The 16584-nt window shown below is 37.7% G+C and overlaps 1 protein-coding gene across 3 annotated transcripts in view; it reads left to right on the forward strand.

Moving 5' to 3' along the window:
• The window catches only part of LOC149258661 (phox (PX) domain-containing protein), a 279551-nt gene that overhangs the window by 161730 nt on the left and 101237 nt on the right, over nucleotides 1-16584 (forward strand). For 2 of the 3 annotated variants that reach the window (XM_089415650.1, XM_089415646.1), the window contains one exon: nucleotides 3479-3614. In XM_089415650.1, the coding sequence (XP_089271776.1) occupies nucleotides 3479-3614 (136 nt within the window). Of the gene's footprint in view, nucleotides 1-3478; nucleotides 3615-16584 lie in introns of those variants that run through there. The other variant, XM_089415651.1, reaches the window with a different exon arrangement.

Raw genomic sequence — 16584 nt, forward strand, 5'->3', positions numbered from 1 at the left:
CCCCGCGCTCCCGCTCCCAATCCGCGCTCTGGGTGGGAGCAACTCGGGAGCGGGTCGGGAGCGCGCTCCAAAAATTGCTTCCGAAAAGGGAGCGATTTCGAGAGCGCGCTCCCTAAATTTTTTTTCGCTCCCTGCCTTTTCGGGAGCGTTTTGCCTTTTTTTTTGTAGTAGTGTTCGAAATGCAATTTTTTTTGAAAGAAACAAATAGTTTTTGAGTGGGGCAGCTTAATGATCAAGTCTAGGCCCTAGTATTGATATGCTATTCATGGTAATGTTAAATTCTTAAGGTAAAAGTGACATTCTCCTTGATCTTCATTTTCATCCATTTACTTAAATTTTTAACATTACCATGAAATGACTCAGGATGTTTGAGAGTGGTTTCGTCCTCATTGGATTTCATATGGAGAAAGTAGAATTTTAGATTTCATTCAAAATCCAGCAGACTTATTAGTTTTTCAGGATTTCAGGATTGGGGGATTGCAATGTTATCATTGAATTTTGTCATGTATTAGCGTATGGAACTCGTATTTAATCAAGAGCACCAATCCCTCTATGTACCTTGATGTTAGTGACATTGGTTGTCGAACTCCTCTATCATGACCCTCCTAAAAATGTACGCATCACTCAAACAAAATCTTGACTTGACATGCTATGCTTTTTCTATCTTATGTTAATGCTTAGAGCGTGATATTAATGACAAAGATCCCTATACAGATACAAAGGTAATGACAAAGATACCTCTGGATATTAATGCTTGGAGGGTGGTATTAAATTTTAATGACAAAGATCCTGATTTTGCAACAAGACTAAAAAATTAGACATTTCTCGTGGTGGCAAGAGGCCCAAGCATAAGAAATAAATAATAAATTTACTTCTCTTTTCTAGTTACTAGTAGTTTTTATAACTATTGACTCTTTCATATTTATTATGATATTTATTTAAACAATATATGACAATTTAAGTCTGAAGTTGGCAATTATAACTCATTAGTAATGAATTATGAATATGATGCTTCATGAAAGTTGAAAGTTGTTTCATTTCATTTCATTTTATAACATTTCATTTCATGTTAGATATTATTTGTTGTAATGGTTACACTTAGCTTACAAGTACAACTTTGGTGATCAATGATGATAAATGTTATATATTGAATTTTGAAAGCTTGAAACTTTAAGATTAATGAATCATGAGACTCAATATGTTGTATGTTACTATGTTACTAACTTGCGGACGTGGTTGATGAAGATTATAACTTCTAGATGATTGTTGTTATATGGTTCAATCTATGTTTTTTTATGTTTTTTATATCTAATTCATCATTCTACATGTTTTTGTTGACATATATGTATCAAAAATTAAAAAATATAAAAAATATATATATTTTTAAAAAATCGCTCCGGGATTCGCTCCGAAACCGGGAGCTTTTGAAAATGGTCGCTCCCGCTCCCATTTTCGCTCCCGCTCCCCACTCCCACCCCCGCTCCCAAGTAACATAGATTAAAACAGACTTGATCGTCGTCCCTTAGAAGCTTCTCACCTTTATCTTTATTAATACCCATTAATATTTTTATTTTCCTAAGTTTAGACTTAGGAACCCATTAAAATATTAATTATTTAAATAACTCCTCATCCGGGTGGGATTTCTCCAAACGATTTTTGGGTCTTGGAGATCTCATGTATTCTAGCCCTTCCACAAAATTTTGGAGTTTGAGCACATCCGATGCTACCCAAAATCAGCAATGATGACCAATGTGCTCAACTTTTGGGCTATCCCCTAGATAAGGTGTTAGAGCTGATGGGGGTCAACTTGCTGAAAAGAAACGCAATAAGGATTCCTTTCTATGAGCATGAAGTGATCATCAAGAAGTATAGATGATGTGGCACCATGTCCTTTATGCTGGATGAGGGGGGAATAACTTACTCGGGGAAATTGATTACCTGAAAGTCCACCATAAAACCTGATTGCTTGATCTCTTAGATTGTTTGTAATAGAAGTAGAATCCTTAGGGGGCTCTTGATTTGGTTTGACTGACCCATTTGGTTATGATCTACAGGGAAGCCTCCCATGTGTTGGATTTCCATCCTACACTAAAATGAGGGAAGTCTACAGGGAAGCCTCCCATGTGTTGGATTTCCATCCTACACTAAAATGAGGAAAGTCTTTGCTAAGGTAACAATGGGGACACTCCCATTGTTGCTCATTGTCTAGGTCACCTAGTGAGGCATTGCACTAGGGTGCTAGATTTTGTTGTAACAAGCATTAAATCTGAAAATCTTCTTTCATGTTGTTTCTGCTGCAATTTTGCTTGAATAAATTGTTTGTTAGACAGGTTGATGCTTTCCCATACACACAACTACTATGGAGAATGCTTTCACGAATACAATCGTTGACTACACTGTGAAAGCATCAAACCTGGAAATCTTCTTCCATATTGTTTCTGAACACTCTTGTTTGAACAAATTCTTGGTTAGACAGGTTGGTAATCTGCTGATTCATTGTGTCCCAGTATCTGAAACCCTAGATCTTGCATATTGAAATCCCTTGCCAAAACCTTTGGTTTCGTTGTCCCATAGTCTTGACTTGGATGCACCGTTAGGACTCTCGCTAGCACAAATTGCACTTATGTGTTTGCCTTTTGGTCAATATATTTGAGCATTATCATTTATGAAATGATCATTAGTTATGTTCTTCCATATCTGCCTGCATCTGCTTTTATGAGAAGATTTGGAATACCCATTGTGGTATGTCATCATCATTTGTTAGATATCTGTTTGGTGACATTGACCAAGCTCTTGAACTTATTTTATATATCATGTTTAGGTTGAACTATGTGATGCCTTCGTGATATTTGAAATGGGTTGTTTTTCAAGTGCTCAGCCATCATTAATTGTTCATTATGATTTTACTGATACTTTTAGCCAATGATAGTCCACTACTATAGCGTATGGGTGTGATTCCCTTTTGCTTGTTTCTGTTTTGCACTGCATCTGAGCATTCTGAAATTGAATATATTTTAAAATTTTTATAGTTATTATCAGTTGCTGTAAAACGTTCTGTGAAATAATCTTTCTCAAATCATGAGAGAGATTTTAGATGCTTTGCTGTCAATCTTCCAGATTGTGGAAGTAGCCAACATTTCTAGTTGATGGATTTGAAGTGCGATAATGTTTCATGATTTTGTTTAATTCGGACATTGTAATTGCATTTCTCAAAGGTATTAGTTTTATTTGAATATGAGACTATCAATGTATACAACAGTCTGTGGTTGATTGGAAACTTGGAAATTTTGATTTGTTGCTCAGATTAGCTTTATTTTTTTCACATACTTAAGCCAAAATTTTCCTCTTCGTGATTCTGAGTTGTCAATTTATATTTACAATTTACTTTAGTTTGATGCATTGATATTTTTCAAGGATTTCCAATTGTGTTAGATAATTCACCGCTAGAATTCAGAATTAACTTTTACACTTTTTACAGGCGCCAAGCATTTTGGGTGGCAAAACAAGTACTACAGCTTGGCATGGGTGATGCTTTTGATGACTGGCTTATTGAAAAAGTTCAGCTTTTGCGGAAGGGAGAAGTTGTTGCTTCAGCAATTAGTAAGATTGAACAGGTGACTGCAACATGACAGAATAACTATCACCCAATATAGATGCATGCATGTGGGTTCCAGTTGGCAGATACCTGCAGGCCAAATCAAGCAAATATATTTGTAGGCATTGAACAATGTGGCTTGTTGTAGACTTTTTAAATTTGTCCTCCCTTAGATCTGTATTTTATTCGTTTGTGACATGCTTGCTTCTAAGTGGATGAAAGTATCATGTATTCTTCGTTGCATTTATCCATGAGATTTGATTCACTTTTATATTCCCCGTTTTCATGATAAACATATGCATTGATTACTAGTAAAGCCAAAAAATGTTGGCAAGGAGAAGGTTTCATGTTCATTGTCTGGGATTACTATTGCTCTGAGTAAATCATGTGCTCTAGAGTTTGTTACTTTGCAACCTACATAGTAAGGGTCGATGCAAGATATAATACATCTGTATATTGAGAGTGTAGAAGACCAAGTGACTTTATATCCATTTATAAGGAACATCATCTGTAGCAAACAACACTGTTGATTTTTGTACTTTAAATGTATTTGTACAGAAAATGTATTGTAATATATATATATATATATATATATATTTTGAGAGTTTATAGAATAATAAGATGATTGAATGTTACAATGAGGGTCTTGCTTATATACTATATATATCTATATTGAGAGATGATAGAATAATAAGATGATTGAATGTTACAATGAGGGTCTTGCTTATATACCAGGCTAGGCACCCTTTCACAAGTAGTCATGTCCTTTGGGACATGTCTCTTCAATAATTAATTACTATTTAATGTATATTTATGTTTGTTACATTGACAACCCCTTAAGGGATGCTTTGTCCTCAAAGCATAAATGAAACAATTCTCTTCTTATTGCACATGTAACTTCGACATGTGTAATTTGTCAGTTGTACTATCTTGGAATCGGGCTTATCCATTTCCCTTTCGATTTTTTTAAATATTATTTTATTTTATATCTATACATTTAATTAATTAAATATTTAAATTTTTTAATTTTTTAACATTTTTTTAAGTGACTTTATAAAAATTTGTTATAAGATAACTTTATAACTTAATGAATTTCCCTTATTATAACTTTATAAAGTGACTTTTTGTTAAAGTTATTTTATTTGATTTTGTTGTCCCAATAGTCATCAACCAGTTCATAAGGTCATGTCCGTACAATGTGTCGACGGGGCTCTCCCTCATTTCGGTCTTTCCACTGTTTTCGTCTTGTCATTATTCAACTTCGCCTTTAATATATTTTCCAACATTTCTACTTCGATCCACCACAAGGTAATGCAAGTTGTCATGGATGGGGCTCGATGTTCGCTTCCACTGCTTCCATCTCCACGCGAAGTCAATAAATTACATCAGTTTGGGACTCTGAGATACATATAGTTTGCAATCAGATAGTGAATGGAGAGTTTTATACTTCAAAAGATTTTATACTTCACTTTACAAAAGGAGATGGTTTATCAAGATAAATTCATCGGTGGAATTATCCCTAAGAGATTTCATTCACAGAGATGACCCAAACATTGAAAGATGCTATATAGAAACAATAATTCCACAATTTTGCAATTATGCAATGCAACAATTAGCCCTAATACAGTGGAAATCCCATTCAATGCATATGACAAAAGTAAAACAAGAATAACATTAAATGTGAGTACTCACATGTAATAGAACATATCCAACCATCAACAATTTGACAAAAAAGAAGCTCCAAGATAAAATACTCCAATCCAAACATCCAAATCCATCCATGCTCCAAGCCATCATCCCAGAAAAAGTGAGAAATTGTTTAAAGAGAAGAATGATCCGAGCCAAAAGTGATGATACAAATGAATTCATGTCTCTTCTATTTATACACTCATTAGGAGTTTGAATCACCTAATTTGAGCCTACATTAGCCCATCAACTAAAGTAATGTGCAAATAACTATCTTTTAGTGACAAGCCCACCAAATTAGCTCACAAATAAAATAATAAGCCTCCCAAGAGGTCGAATGATCAATAATGCATGTTGTTGGGCTCTCTAAGAGGCCTGATGAAGTCCATAAGTGCCAAATTGATGAGTTGGACTTCCTAAAGTAATGGACAAGGGGCTGGCCCCTTGTTCTCCACACAATAAACTTGTGGTGCTCCCAATGGCTATGAGGGCACACAAGTGACCTCATGGGTCTCCAAGTAAGTCGAAGATGCCTGTAGACCATCTGTAAGGGCTTTGATGATGGTGTAGGTGATGCGACATCATCCTACAAGTCCTGGGTCAACTGCCAAGTGCATGGTACATCTGTGAGGCTGGCTGGGCAAATGTGTGAACCAGGTGCATCTTCCTTGTCCAATAGGTGAATCTCGAGCAATATCTGAACATCTCTAGGGATACATGGAGTGCTGTCTAATGCTATGGAGGACAATGGCTCTCAACACACACCCTACATGTGCCAATGTAGTGCTCTGGAGGGTTAGGACCCCGTAGAGGGAGACCAAACCCAAGATGGAGACCATCTGATCCTGCATAAGGTCCAATGCGTCCCCTAGCCTTATAGTACAACATGTCATTAAGGAAATTGAGAAAAAATCTTACAAATCATGGACCACAAATGGGGACTTCATAATGGCTTGCTCTTTCATAATGGGCTTTGGCATGTGCTAATGTCTCAAAACTCCAAATGGGGTTAACTAAGTGTCCCATTAGGTGGTTTCTACTTTTAAAGGGGATAATATGTCCAAGGTACATCCTTTAAAAGGTGGTGGCATGTGATAAAGAGGTGAATGGAGTAGGGAATGAGAAGGGGTAGCCCTGAACCACATGTTGGGGTACAAGGGTAGCTAGTAAAAGGGAAGCCCACACTTGGGTATATAATGTATAGGAGGGAGAAATCGTGGTACATGAGGTGCCCCGACCTTGATTTTTCCACCTTTCTTTATATGCCTTTTGCTTTTTATGATTTTTCTTCAATTAACTGCTTGGGGCTCAAGGGGTAAGAGCACGATGTGTGAGATATAGCAATGGATACCCCCCTTTAAGGTAAGGCGGTTCATTGCCCACCAGGGGTTAGGACAATCATGGGTTCCTATATGATGAAGGGGGCTCATAGAGCTTGTAGGAACCAGAGTGATGGCCATGATGATGGGGTAGAGCTCATGTATTTGCTTTTACCCAGTGCTAAATGTGTTTTTCCCAGCCATCTTTTACATTTTGTGGTACGTTTTCTTGTTGAATGTGGCCAATTGTGATTTTACTTTTCTTTTCAGCTGCATCAACCTCTGGGGCATCATTCCAGGCTTGACCTAAGGTGTGGGCAAGGGGGATGGGAGAGCTAGCCCTATGTGGACCCAAGTGGGAGAAATGATGAATGGGTTGATAATGAGTGGACAGGGGGGAATATATGCGGATGGGGGAGCGGGGCCACGCAACCAAAATTAGGGTTTCCCATGAAATACCATCCCTAAAGCCAGATGGTCAGTAAAAGAGATCCCACGGGGTTAGAATCCAAGGTTAATATCCAAAAAGGAGTCTAGGGGGTAGGAGCACAGACCTAGTCCATTCTTTCCGCCGAATCCCCCCCATTAATCCATGCCCAAAAGTGTCAATGATAAGCAAACTACAATACTCAATTACGAAATGACAAGGCATACCTTTAGGTTCAGGAGGCCCACCTTTAAACATACGATCATGACAGATGGGTGAGGGACCACATGGCTAACTTAGGTGGTGGAGAAATGGCATAACGAGCTGGTTGGTGGCTCTAAGGGGCTGCTGGCTACTGGCTGAGTACCATCTTGGAGAAAAAAATCTCCTAGGGAGTTCACCCACAAAATGGTGGGTTACAGTCCCTAAGCAAGGCATAACATCCAGAATCCTTGTTTTCAAGAAGTTGAGTTTGATAACGAGAGAGGATTTCATTTCGTACTTTCTCTATTAAGTTTGGTTCCGTTCTAAAGTGAAAATAATGGGCAACTCTTTCTTTTTCATTCTACAAACATTCTTCAACCCTTAACATATAATATGGACAAGAATCTTCGGAAATATATAAAGCAACATTTCCAGAATAGTAAGATTTAGTACTTTTCATTATGATAGTTTCAAAATCATTCTTGTAGACATCTAAGCGATCCACACCAATCTCCACAAAAATGTTGACAAGATTCTCACCAAACAACGATCAATTTTCTCTCCATGTTGCTCCCGATTAATCATCTCAATCACCATATTCTTCACATTAATTTCATGTCTTGATACACCAGGTCACGAAAATAGGTGAATCCAAATTTTATTAATGACTACTATGTGTTTGGAACGAAGTAAACCTCCAAATAATAAAACATATTTGATGTCTTTCGGACTATGACCTTTTAATTCTCCCAATGTTTCACAATTCTGTCAACGTGAACTCATCTTTTTAGTGCAATGAAGATCAAAGGTAGTGGGAATCGCTCTAGAAACTCCTTTACGACAATGTCAATCAAATGACCTAGGAATGATGCAAATTCTGAAGTCGCGGTTGCTAACAATGCTGGATCACCAATTGATGCAAAATGATTATCTCTCACTTGTGCGAGTGTAGAAGAAAGGAGGATACTCAGATTAATTTTATTGTGCCAAGGGTCGCTAAACTATTTAAGGGAACATTCTCCATAGCTTCAATTGTTTCAAGGTTATTTTCATCATTATCATCATCTTCTTCATAGTTGTCTTCAACATTATCATAATTTGTAATTGACATAACCACTCCTTGATCTTATGCGAAATGTAGTGAGTCTTCATCAATAATTTCTATAGATTCATTTTTTCCTTCTTGATTTCATCCTTAGTGTTATAAAATCAGAAAGGCAGAAAGATTTTCCTTGTACAGATAATTACTTGTGACTTTCTTATCTTTATGTTCTTCTCTTATCTTTTAATTCATCAAGCAATTACCAAAACAATAGCGCAAACATCACAAACACTAGTCAACAACTCTTCTTTAATAACTTCCAGAGAGTCCAAGACTTTTGACCTAGACACAAACTTCCTCCACACCAAGTCAACCCTTTCTTCCTTCTTACAGATGATAACCCTTCAACAACAATTTCGACCTAGCAACAACAACTTGCAGCAACAATTTGAGTCACAATGAAACGTACTTATCAAAAGAATGAAGAAAATTTTATTATTATCATTATGACTTATTAAAGCATGGGTTTCATGCTTGGGTCATCTTGTATTAGGTCAAAGTCCCCATTGAGGACTTCTAGGATTTATTTTGAGTCACTAAAGTCATTGTCCATTAAAAGAGACCCTTCTTGGGATTTCGAATAATGTAAAATGAATTATTTTTGAGTCAAAAATGAATTTAGTCTCCTCCATTCCAAGTTGGCCTCAAGAAGATCAAGTTGGCCTTAAGAAGGGTAATTCAACCTCATTGGAAGGCTATATATACAAGGTAGTTCGAATTCATTTGGAGCAATTCATTCTCGCACACATAGTTCGATATCTGAAGTTGGAAGTTGAGAAATGCGATGTTGGAAAAGGGTTGGAAGGAGAGTTGGAAAGGAGTGCGAGTTTTTGGAGGAAGATAGAAGACACCAAGATCAAAATTTTGGGCCAACTCTCTCTCACTTCTGAGGTGTATCAAGGGAGATCGAAGTTTTCCTAGTCTAGTCGAAGCTGCTGTTGCTACTGCATGTTGATGCTGCTAGGTCGAAGTTGCTTTTGAAGGGTTATCATCTGCAAGAAGGATTGAGGGCTGACTTGGTGTGGAGGAAGTCTTTGTCTAGGTCAAAGAGTCTTGGATTATCTCGAGAAACTATTGAAGGAAGAATTGTTGACTGGGTTTTCCCCTAGATAGGGGTTTTGCCCTGGTTGTCCGCCTACATCTGTTGTCCTTGTGTTATTGTTTTGGTAATTGCTTGATGAACTAAAAGATAAAAGAAGAACATAAAGATAAAAGAATCACAAGTAATTATCTATATAAGAAAATATTTCCGCCTTTCTGATTTTCTAACATGGTTTCAGTGCTAAGGTGAAGGAGGAAAAACGTAGTTTTGAGTATCTACTGGAAGGAATCTAAAGGATTGATCTAGGGATCATATAGGGAGCTCTTATAAGAGAAGAAGCTCACTATCTTGAAGGACAATGTCTAAGACAATAAAGAGTGAGAACAAATTGTTAGGAGCATCAAACTATAGATCTTGGAAGAAGAGAATTGACCTCATTCTTGAAAAGAACAAGGTATTGGATTTGGTCAAAGGAAAAGTGAAGAGACTTATCGAAGAATCTAGTGACGCAAACAAGGTGAAGTATAGAGAGTCAAAGATGTTGGCTATGACACTAATGGTAGAAAGCATAAAGGACAATGTTATCCCATACATTTCCAATATAGACATGCTTAAGAAATGTATGAAGCATTGTCAAAATTATTCACTATCAAGAATATCGGTCAAGTAGCAAGTTTGAAGAATGAGTTAAGGGCTACAAAAATGACTTCCTTCTTTGTGAGGATATCTAGAATTAGAGATGAACTTCACGCCATAGATGAAATTGTACCGGAAAAGGAGTTAGTAATCACTGCATTATTGGGATTTCCACCTACTTGGAGTTCTTTTACTTTAGGTCTCAACAGTTGTAAAGAAGCTCCTACCTTCGAGCAATTATGGAATGCTTTGCACCGGAGAAGAAATGAGTATCTCATTAGTATCCAACAATTAAGAAGAAAAGGTTTCAAATCAAACTCTGCTTCTCACAAAAAAGGAAACTCCAAAAGGTCAAGAGGGCCAAGAAAGAAGGTCAATATGTCCAAGATAGAATGCTACCAATGCCACAAAATGGGTCACTGTAGAAGTGGCTGTCCTGACAATCCAAAGAACAAGAAAAGAAGCAGAGACCATGCCAATGTCGCTGAAGAAGGATCTGCAAAGAAGAATAAACCCAAAGAACTTGATATAAGGGACTTACACTACTAAGTCGTTTGATCTAAGCTTAGTTATTTCATTTTTGATTTCTAGGTTTTGTAGGTTTAACGTATTTTGGAAAAACATTTTTGATTTGTTTTTATAAGGTTATAGGTTTCCATCAAGCTTGGAGGGAGCCCTCACCAACATCCAAAGGTAAGTATCTTATTACTTTTTTCATTTTTAGTTTTCCTTGCTTGTCTAGTTTTTCTTGCATTAAATACTAATCACTTTTCTATTCATATTTTCCTTGTTTAGGAAAAACTTGCTGAAGACTCAAGGAAGAAGGCCTCACAACACAAAGCATTGGAATTACAAGGCTTGTTAAGAAACAGGGGGTATGTTTTGAACTACAAGTTTTTGCTCTCTTCATATTTGTTCTTGATAAACTATTACTAACATCTTTGTTTCTAGCTTTCTTGAATCTTAAAGATTCATTCATTCTTGATAAACTATTACGAACATCATTGTGTCTAGCTTTCTTGAATCTTAAAGATTCTTGATTGGGTGATTCATCATGAGATAAATCTACCCTCATATCTTGATTACTCTTGTGGAGCCCTGAAAGGTTCTCCATGAAAACCCAAACTTAAGGGTATGATGATGATTATGTGTGGAACCCTAGCCCACTTAGGGTTATTGATGAAGTCTAAATAAGATGTTTGATGCTTTGATGATGTCATGTTTGGGGTTTTGGTATGGGTATGGAAACCCTAACTTGTTAGGGTTGAATGGTAAATTTTGAAATCCCGAACCTTTGAAGCATTGGTAATTTAGGGTATGCTATGTTTTGTATTGAAACCCTAGATCATTAGGGTGTGGTAGGGTGTATAAGCAAGACCCTTATAATGTAATCCTGGGCATGTTTGTGTTTGTTCGATCAAACCCTAGTTTGATCAAGTTTGCTATATGTCTAACCTTTATTGATATTTGTGTCTTTGGGTTTGACTAACACATGTTATGAAATACTTGTGCATGATGATGGAATCCTAGATGTATGAGTTGACCTAATAGTTGATGGTCATGAGTCCTAGGGTTTGGAAATAAGCCCTAGTCGAAGTTTGATTCTCTAGGATGATAATATTTATGAATTCTAGGGTTTTGTAACTAAACCTTGGTAGAAGTCCAAATCTCTAACATATGATGACAATGTGATAATTTGAGATTTGTGTAAGATTGTTGAAATCTGAATTTGAGTTATGATTGATGATTGTTAAGGAAAAATATCTAGGGTTTACAACAAACCCTAGTGGAAGCTAGTCATGTTGTTACTTTGAGGTGTGATCGGTTTTGATTGTTAAAGATCATGCAATCTAGGGTTTCACACTAAATCCTAGTAGGAAGTCTAACATATGAATTATAAAGTTGTTAGATACATTGTAGATCTATATTTGTTTAAATTGCTTGTAGGGTTTGCAATATGATATAGTAGGGTATGTCATACCTCTGAAAAAAAATTGAAACCCTAGATGTAATAAAGGTTGTTATGAAATGCTCAAAGTCTTGATGATATAGTCTAGGCCCTAGGGGTTATGACAAAAACCCTCGCAAGGAGTTGAAGAGTATGTGTCTTTTGTTTGTAACTAAGTTTGGGTATTTGATTTCTAAAGATGAATGCTTCCATTATATGATTCAGATATGGTTAACTTCATGCTTCTGTAGACTTGGTTGTACATGCTATTTCAGTTGTGCAGGTACATAATCTTCAAAATGGTGAAGATGTTTGTTGATAAGCATGATGAAGAAAGTTATATGAATAATGATGGTCATGATAACTATGATAAGAAGGATGGAAGCATGAAGGATTCTCTAATATCATAGAAAAGAAGTGGAACTCCCTAAGTTAAGAGGGAGTTTGGATGAAAGAAATTTCCCTAAGTTGAGAGGGAGTTTGGATGAAAGAAATTTCCCTAGTTGAGAGGGAGGTCATATCATAATGGACAGCTTGAAAGAAAAAAATGGAGAATGTATTTTTGAAGGGTTGTTGAGATAAGAAGAGCCGGATCTATTTGTAGAATATGTTGCTGCATGAAAAGTAGGAAAGGAAGTTGTATGGTTGAGGAATCTTATGTCAAGATTCATTTGAAAATCTCTAAGTCCTACTGTGAAAAGTTGAGAAGCAACATGAAGATGTCTGAAAGACCTTGGAGGTTTGTGTTTATTTATGTACATTTGGAAGTTTGTTACTGATTGGGGTTGTGTTTGTACAGGTAAATCTCTTAGAGATTTGATAGCATGCTTTACATGCTTAGAGTTATCAATCAGTTTGACAGGGAGAGATTTGTTGTTATCGATCTATTTGATGTGAATTTATAATACGAAATTCTATTGTAGTAATTGATTTATTTCACCTACTTATCTCTCACAATAAGTTATTTACTAAGACCCTTCAGTAAACATTAAAGTAAATTCTACTGCAGTTATCACATAATTACATAGAGAAAATAATAGTGATATACAAGCACAAGAATCAATCATATCAACACAGTTATTTTTGGACAACTGTCCCTGTAAAAACCCAATATGGGAAAACCAGTGTAGCGGATGAGGGTTTTATCAATCTTCAGCAACAATTGCTTTACAAGAAATGATTTCATAGAGAACTTGAGACACTTTTGGGAGAAAACACTTGAGGCAAAGCTTCTCCTCTCGAGAAGTTCTGACACCCTGTAGACCCTTCACCCACCTCTGCGTCACTTCTGCGTTACTATGCTTGAGGATTGCGTCTCCAATGTTGCCACCTGCTTGCTCTTCCCTCCGCGTTGCCTCTCAAATGTCCTGCATCACCTCCTGCTCAGTCACTGATTGCTGCTGATGCCATCCTCTTCCACCACCCTGCAACTCTCCCTCTGAAATTGAACGCCTTCTCCTTGAGAATCGATTTCCCTCGGGGTACTAAGTATTTGCCCAGTGTGTCTCCAAATGACTCTCAAGTCTTCTCTTATTCTTTTCTTGTTGATGAATCAACGATCGAGATTAATTCTCTAATCAACGACTAAGATTAAAACAAACTTGATCCTCGTCTCTTAGAAGCTTCTCATCCATATCATTATTAATACCCATTAATATTTTTATTTTCCTAAGTTTAGACTTAGGAACCCATTAAAAATATTAATTATTTTAATAACTCCCCATCTGGGTGGAATATCTCCAAACGATTTCTGGGTCTTGGAGATCTCATGTGTTTTAGCCCCTCCACAAAAATTTCGGAGCTAGAGCACATCCGATGCTACCCAAAATCAACACTCCCTCTTAGCGAGGAATGTGCTCTAGCAATACTTCCCAACAAAAGTATCACACTGATCCACGATATCGGTCCTCTGCGCTGTTGATGCTCGGCCTACTGCCCCTCATCCACTGTGCTGCTGCAACCTGTACTACTGCCCATGACACTGTAACTGTCACTGCTACATATTTACTGCAACTCCCTCTGAATATGCTGCATCATGCTTCCCATAGCATTGCCACTGCTAACTGTTGCACTGCAACTCCTTATACTATTTGCTTCTGCTACTAAAATAGATTCTTCACCATCCCCATCTTCTCCCTAAAGTAAACAAACTTTATTCTTCCTAGGGCCTTGGTGAGAATGTCTACGACCTGTTCTCCTGTTGGGGTTTACCTCAACTGTACTGCCCCTTTGTTGGACACAGTCTTTGATATAATGACACTTGATATCAATGTGTTTCGATCGATCATGAAACTCTGGATTCCTAAAGAGCTTGATGCAACTCTGATTATCACATAGAATACTAGTCGCTTCCATTTTTCTCTTAAATAGATTCACAAGCAATTTCCTAATCTATGGCTTCACACGAAGCTTTGCTAGCTGCCATATATTCAGCTTCAGCTGAGCTCAGAGCCACGAATTTCTGTTTCCTACTACGCCAGAAGGTCATTCTTGATCCAATGCTGAAACAGTACCCAGTGGTACTTTTCTGATCTACTGAACTTCCAGCCCAATCTGCGTCAGTGAACCTACTCAACCTGGTGTCATTACCTTGGGTGTACATCAGTCCATGCTCGACTGTTCCTCGTATATATCTAAGAACATGCTTGGCTGCTGCCTAGTGCGCCCTCTTTGGTTCTACCATGAACTAACTGAGGGTGTTGACAGCGTAACAAATGTTTGGTCTGGTATTGACCAGATACATCAGGGACCTTATGAGTTGCCTGTACAAGGTGGGATCGACTTCTATATCTTCGGATGCATCAATCTTCTTCCAGTTGGTGATGATTGGAGTAGGCATAGGTCTACAGTCCTGCATTCTGAACCTTTTCAAAATCTCTGTAGCGTATCTCCCTTGCCCAAGGAAAATTTCACCCTTATGCTGCTAAACTTCCAACCCCAGGATATAATGCATCCGTCCCAAATCCTTCATGTCGAATTCTGTGGCTAGGTTCTCCTTGCAATTTTTGATGAGCCTGGATGATCCTGTTAGAAAGAGATCATTCATATATAAAACCAGGATTAGAGGCTTATTCTCTACAACCAGATAGTAGAGGTTAGGATCTGCGTCACTCTTGACGAATCCCATCTTCTGCAAGTAGCCATCAATTCAACGTACCATGCTCTTGGTGCTTGTTTAAGCCCATATAGAGCTTTATTCAATCCGCATACATGAGATTCCTTGTTATGTGTCTCAAAACCCTTTGGTTGTTTAATGTATACTTCTTCTTCTATCACCCTGTTCAGGAACGATGTCTTGACATCCATTTGGTGAATCTCCCACCCCATCTGAGCTGCAAGGGCTATCACGGATCTAATAGAAGTATTGGGGCGCAGGTTTCTTTGTAGTCTGTCCCTTCCTTCTGAGAAAACCCCTTAGCCACAAACCTGGCTTTGTATTTTTCTACATTGCTATGTGCAACGTTTTTGAATTTGTCGAGCCATCTCGACCCGACCACTGACCTGTCTTGAGGCCTAGGTACCACTTTCTAGACATCATTGACCATTATGGAACTGTATACCTCCACCATAGAATCTACCCATACTTGATGTTGAATGGCCTCCTGAAAACTGGAGGGTTCTCCAACCTGAGCCACCAAAGCTTGGTATCTGCTTGGCTGTCTATGCTCCCTTTTCTCATTCCTGGGTGCCCTGACAAAATCATCTGCATCTCATAGTATCTGTCGAAGTTCCCGACTCATTCTACCACTGGTAGTGGGTATATCTATCTACTTCATGAAAATTTCTAAACTGAAATTCTAGTACTGCAGCAACTGATTTATTTCACCTACTTATTATTCACAATAAGTTATTTACGAAATCCCTTCAACAAATATTAAAATAAATTCTACTGCAGTTATCACATAATTACCCAGAGAAAAAATACATGCACAAGAACCAATCACATCAACACAGTTATTTTTGGACAATTGTCCCCGGAAAAATTCAATGTGAGAAAACCGGTGCAGCAGATAAGGGCTTTATTAATCTTCAGTAGCAATTGCTTTTACAAGGATTGATTTTACAAAGAAACTGAAAGAAAACACATGAGACTTTCCCTTTGAGACCTTCTGATACTTTGGAGACCCTGCTCCCACTCCTGCGTCACACCTGCATGGCCCAGCATGGCTCTAAGTGGCTCTACGTCCCTCTGCGTTAGCCTGCGTGAGTTATGTGTCTCTCCTCTGGATTGCGTCTCTCTTTGCGCTGTCTCCCACTGTCCCTGTGTCACCTCCTCCTCAGTAACTGCCTGTTGTTGATGCCCTCCTCTTCCTCCACCCTACAACTCTCCCTCTGAAATCGATCTCTTCTATTTGAGAATCAATTTTCCTTGAGATACTGAGTATCTGCCGGTGTGTCTCCAAATGATCCTCAAGTCTTCTCTTATACTTTTCCCGTTGACGAATCAACGATTGAGATTAAGTCCCTAATCAACATCTAATATTAAAACAAACTTGATCCTCATCTCTTAGAAGCTTCTCACTCTTAACTTTATTAATACCCATTAATATTTTTATTTTCCTAAGTTTAGACTCAGGGACCCATTAAAAATATTAATTATTTTAATAACTCCTCATCTGGGTGGA

This window comes from Pinus tabuliformis, chromosome 6 (genome assembly GCF_031772625.1).
Source record: "Pinus tabuliformis cultivar Carrire ecotype Pingquan chromosome 6, CPIR1, whole genome shotgun sequence".
Taxonomy (NCBI): Eukaryota; Viridiplantae; Streptophyta; class Pinopsida; order Pinales; family Pinaceae; genus Pinus; species Pinus tabuliformis.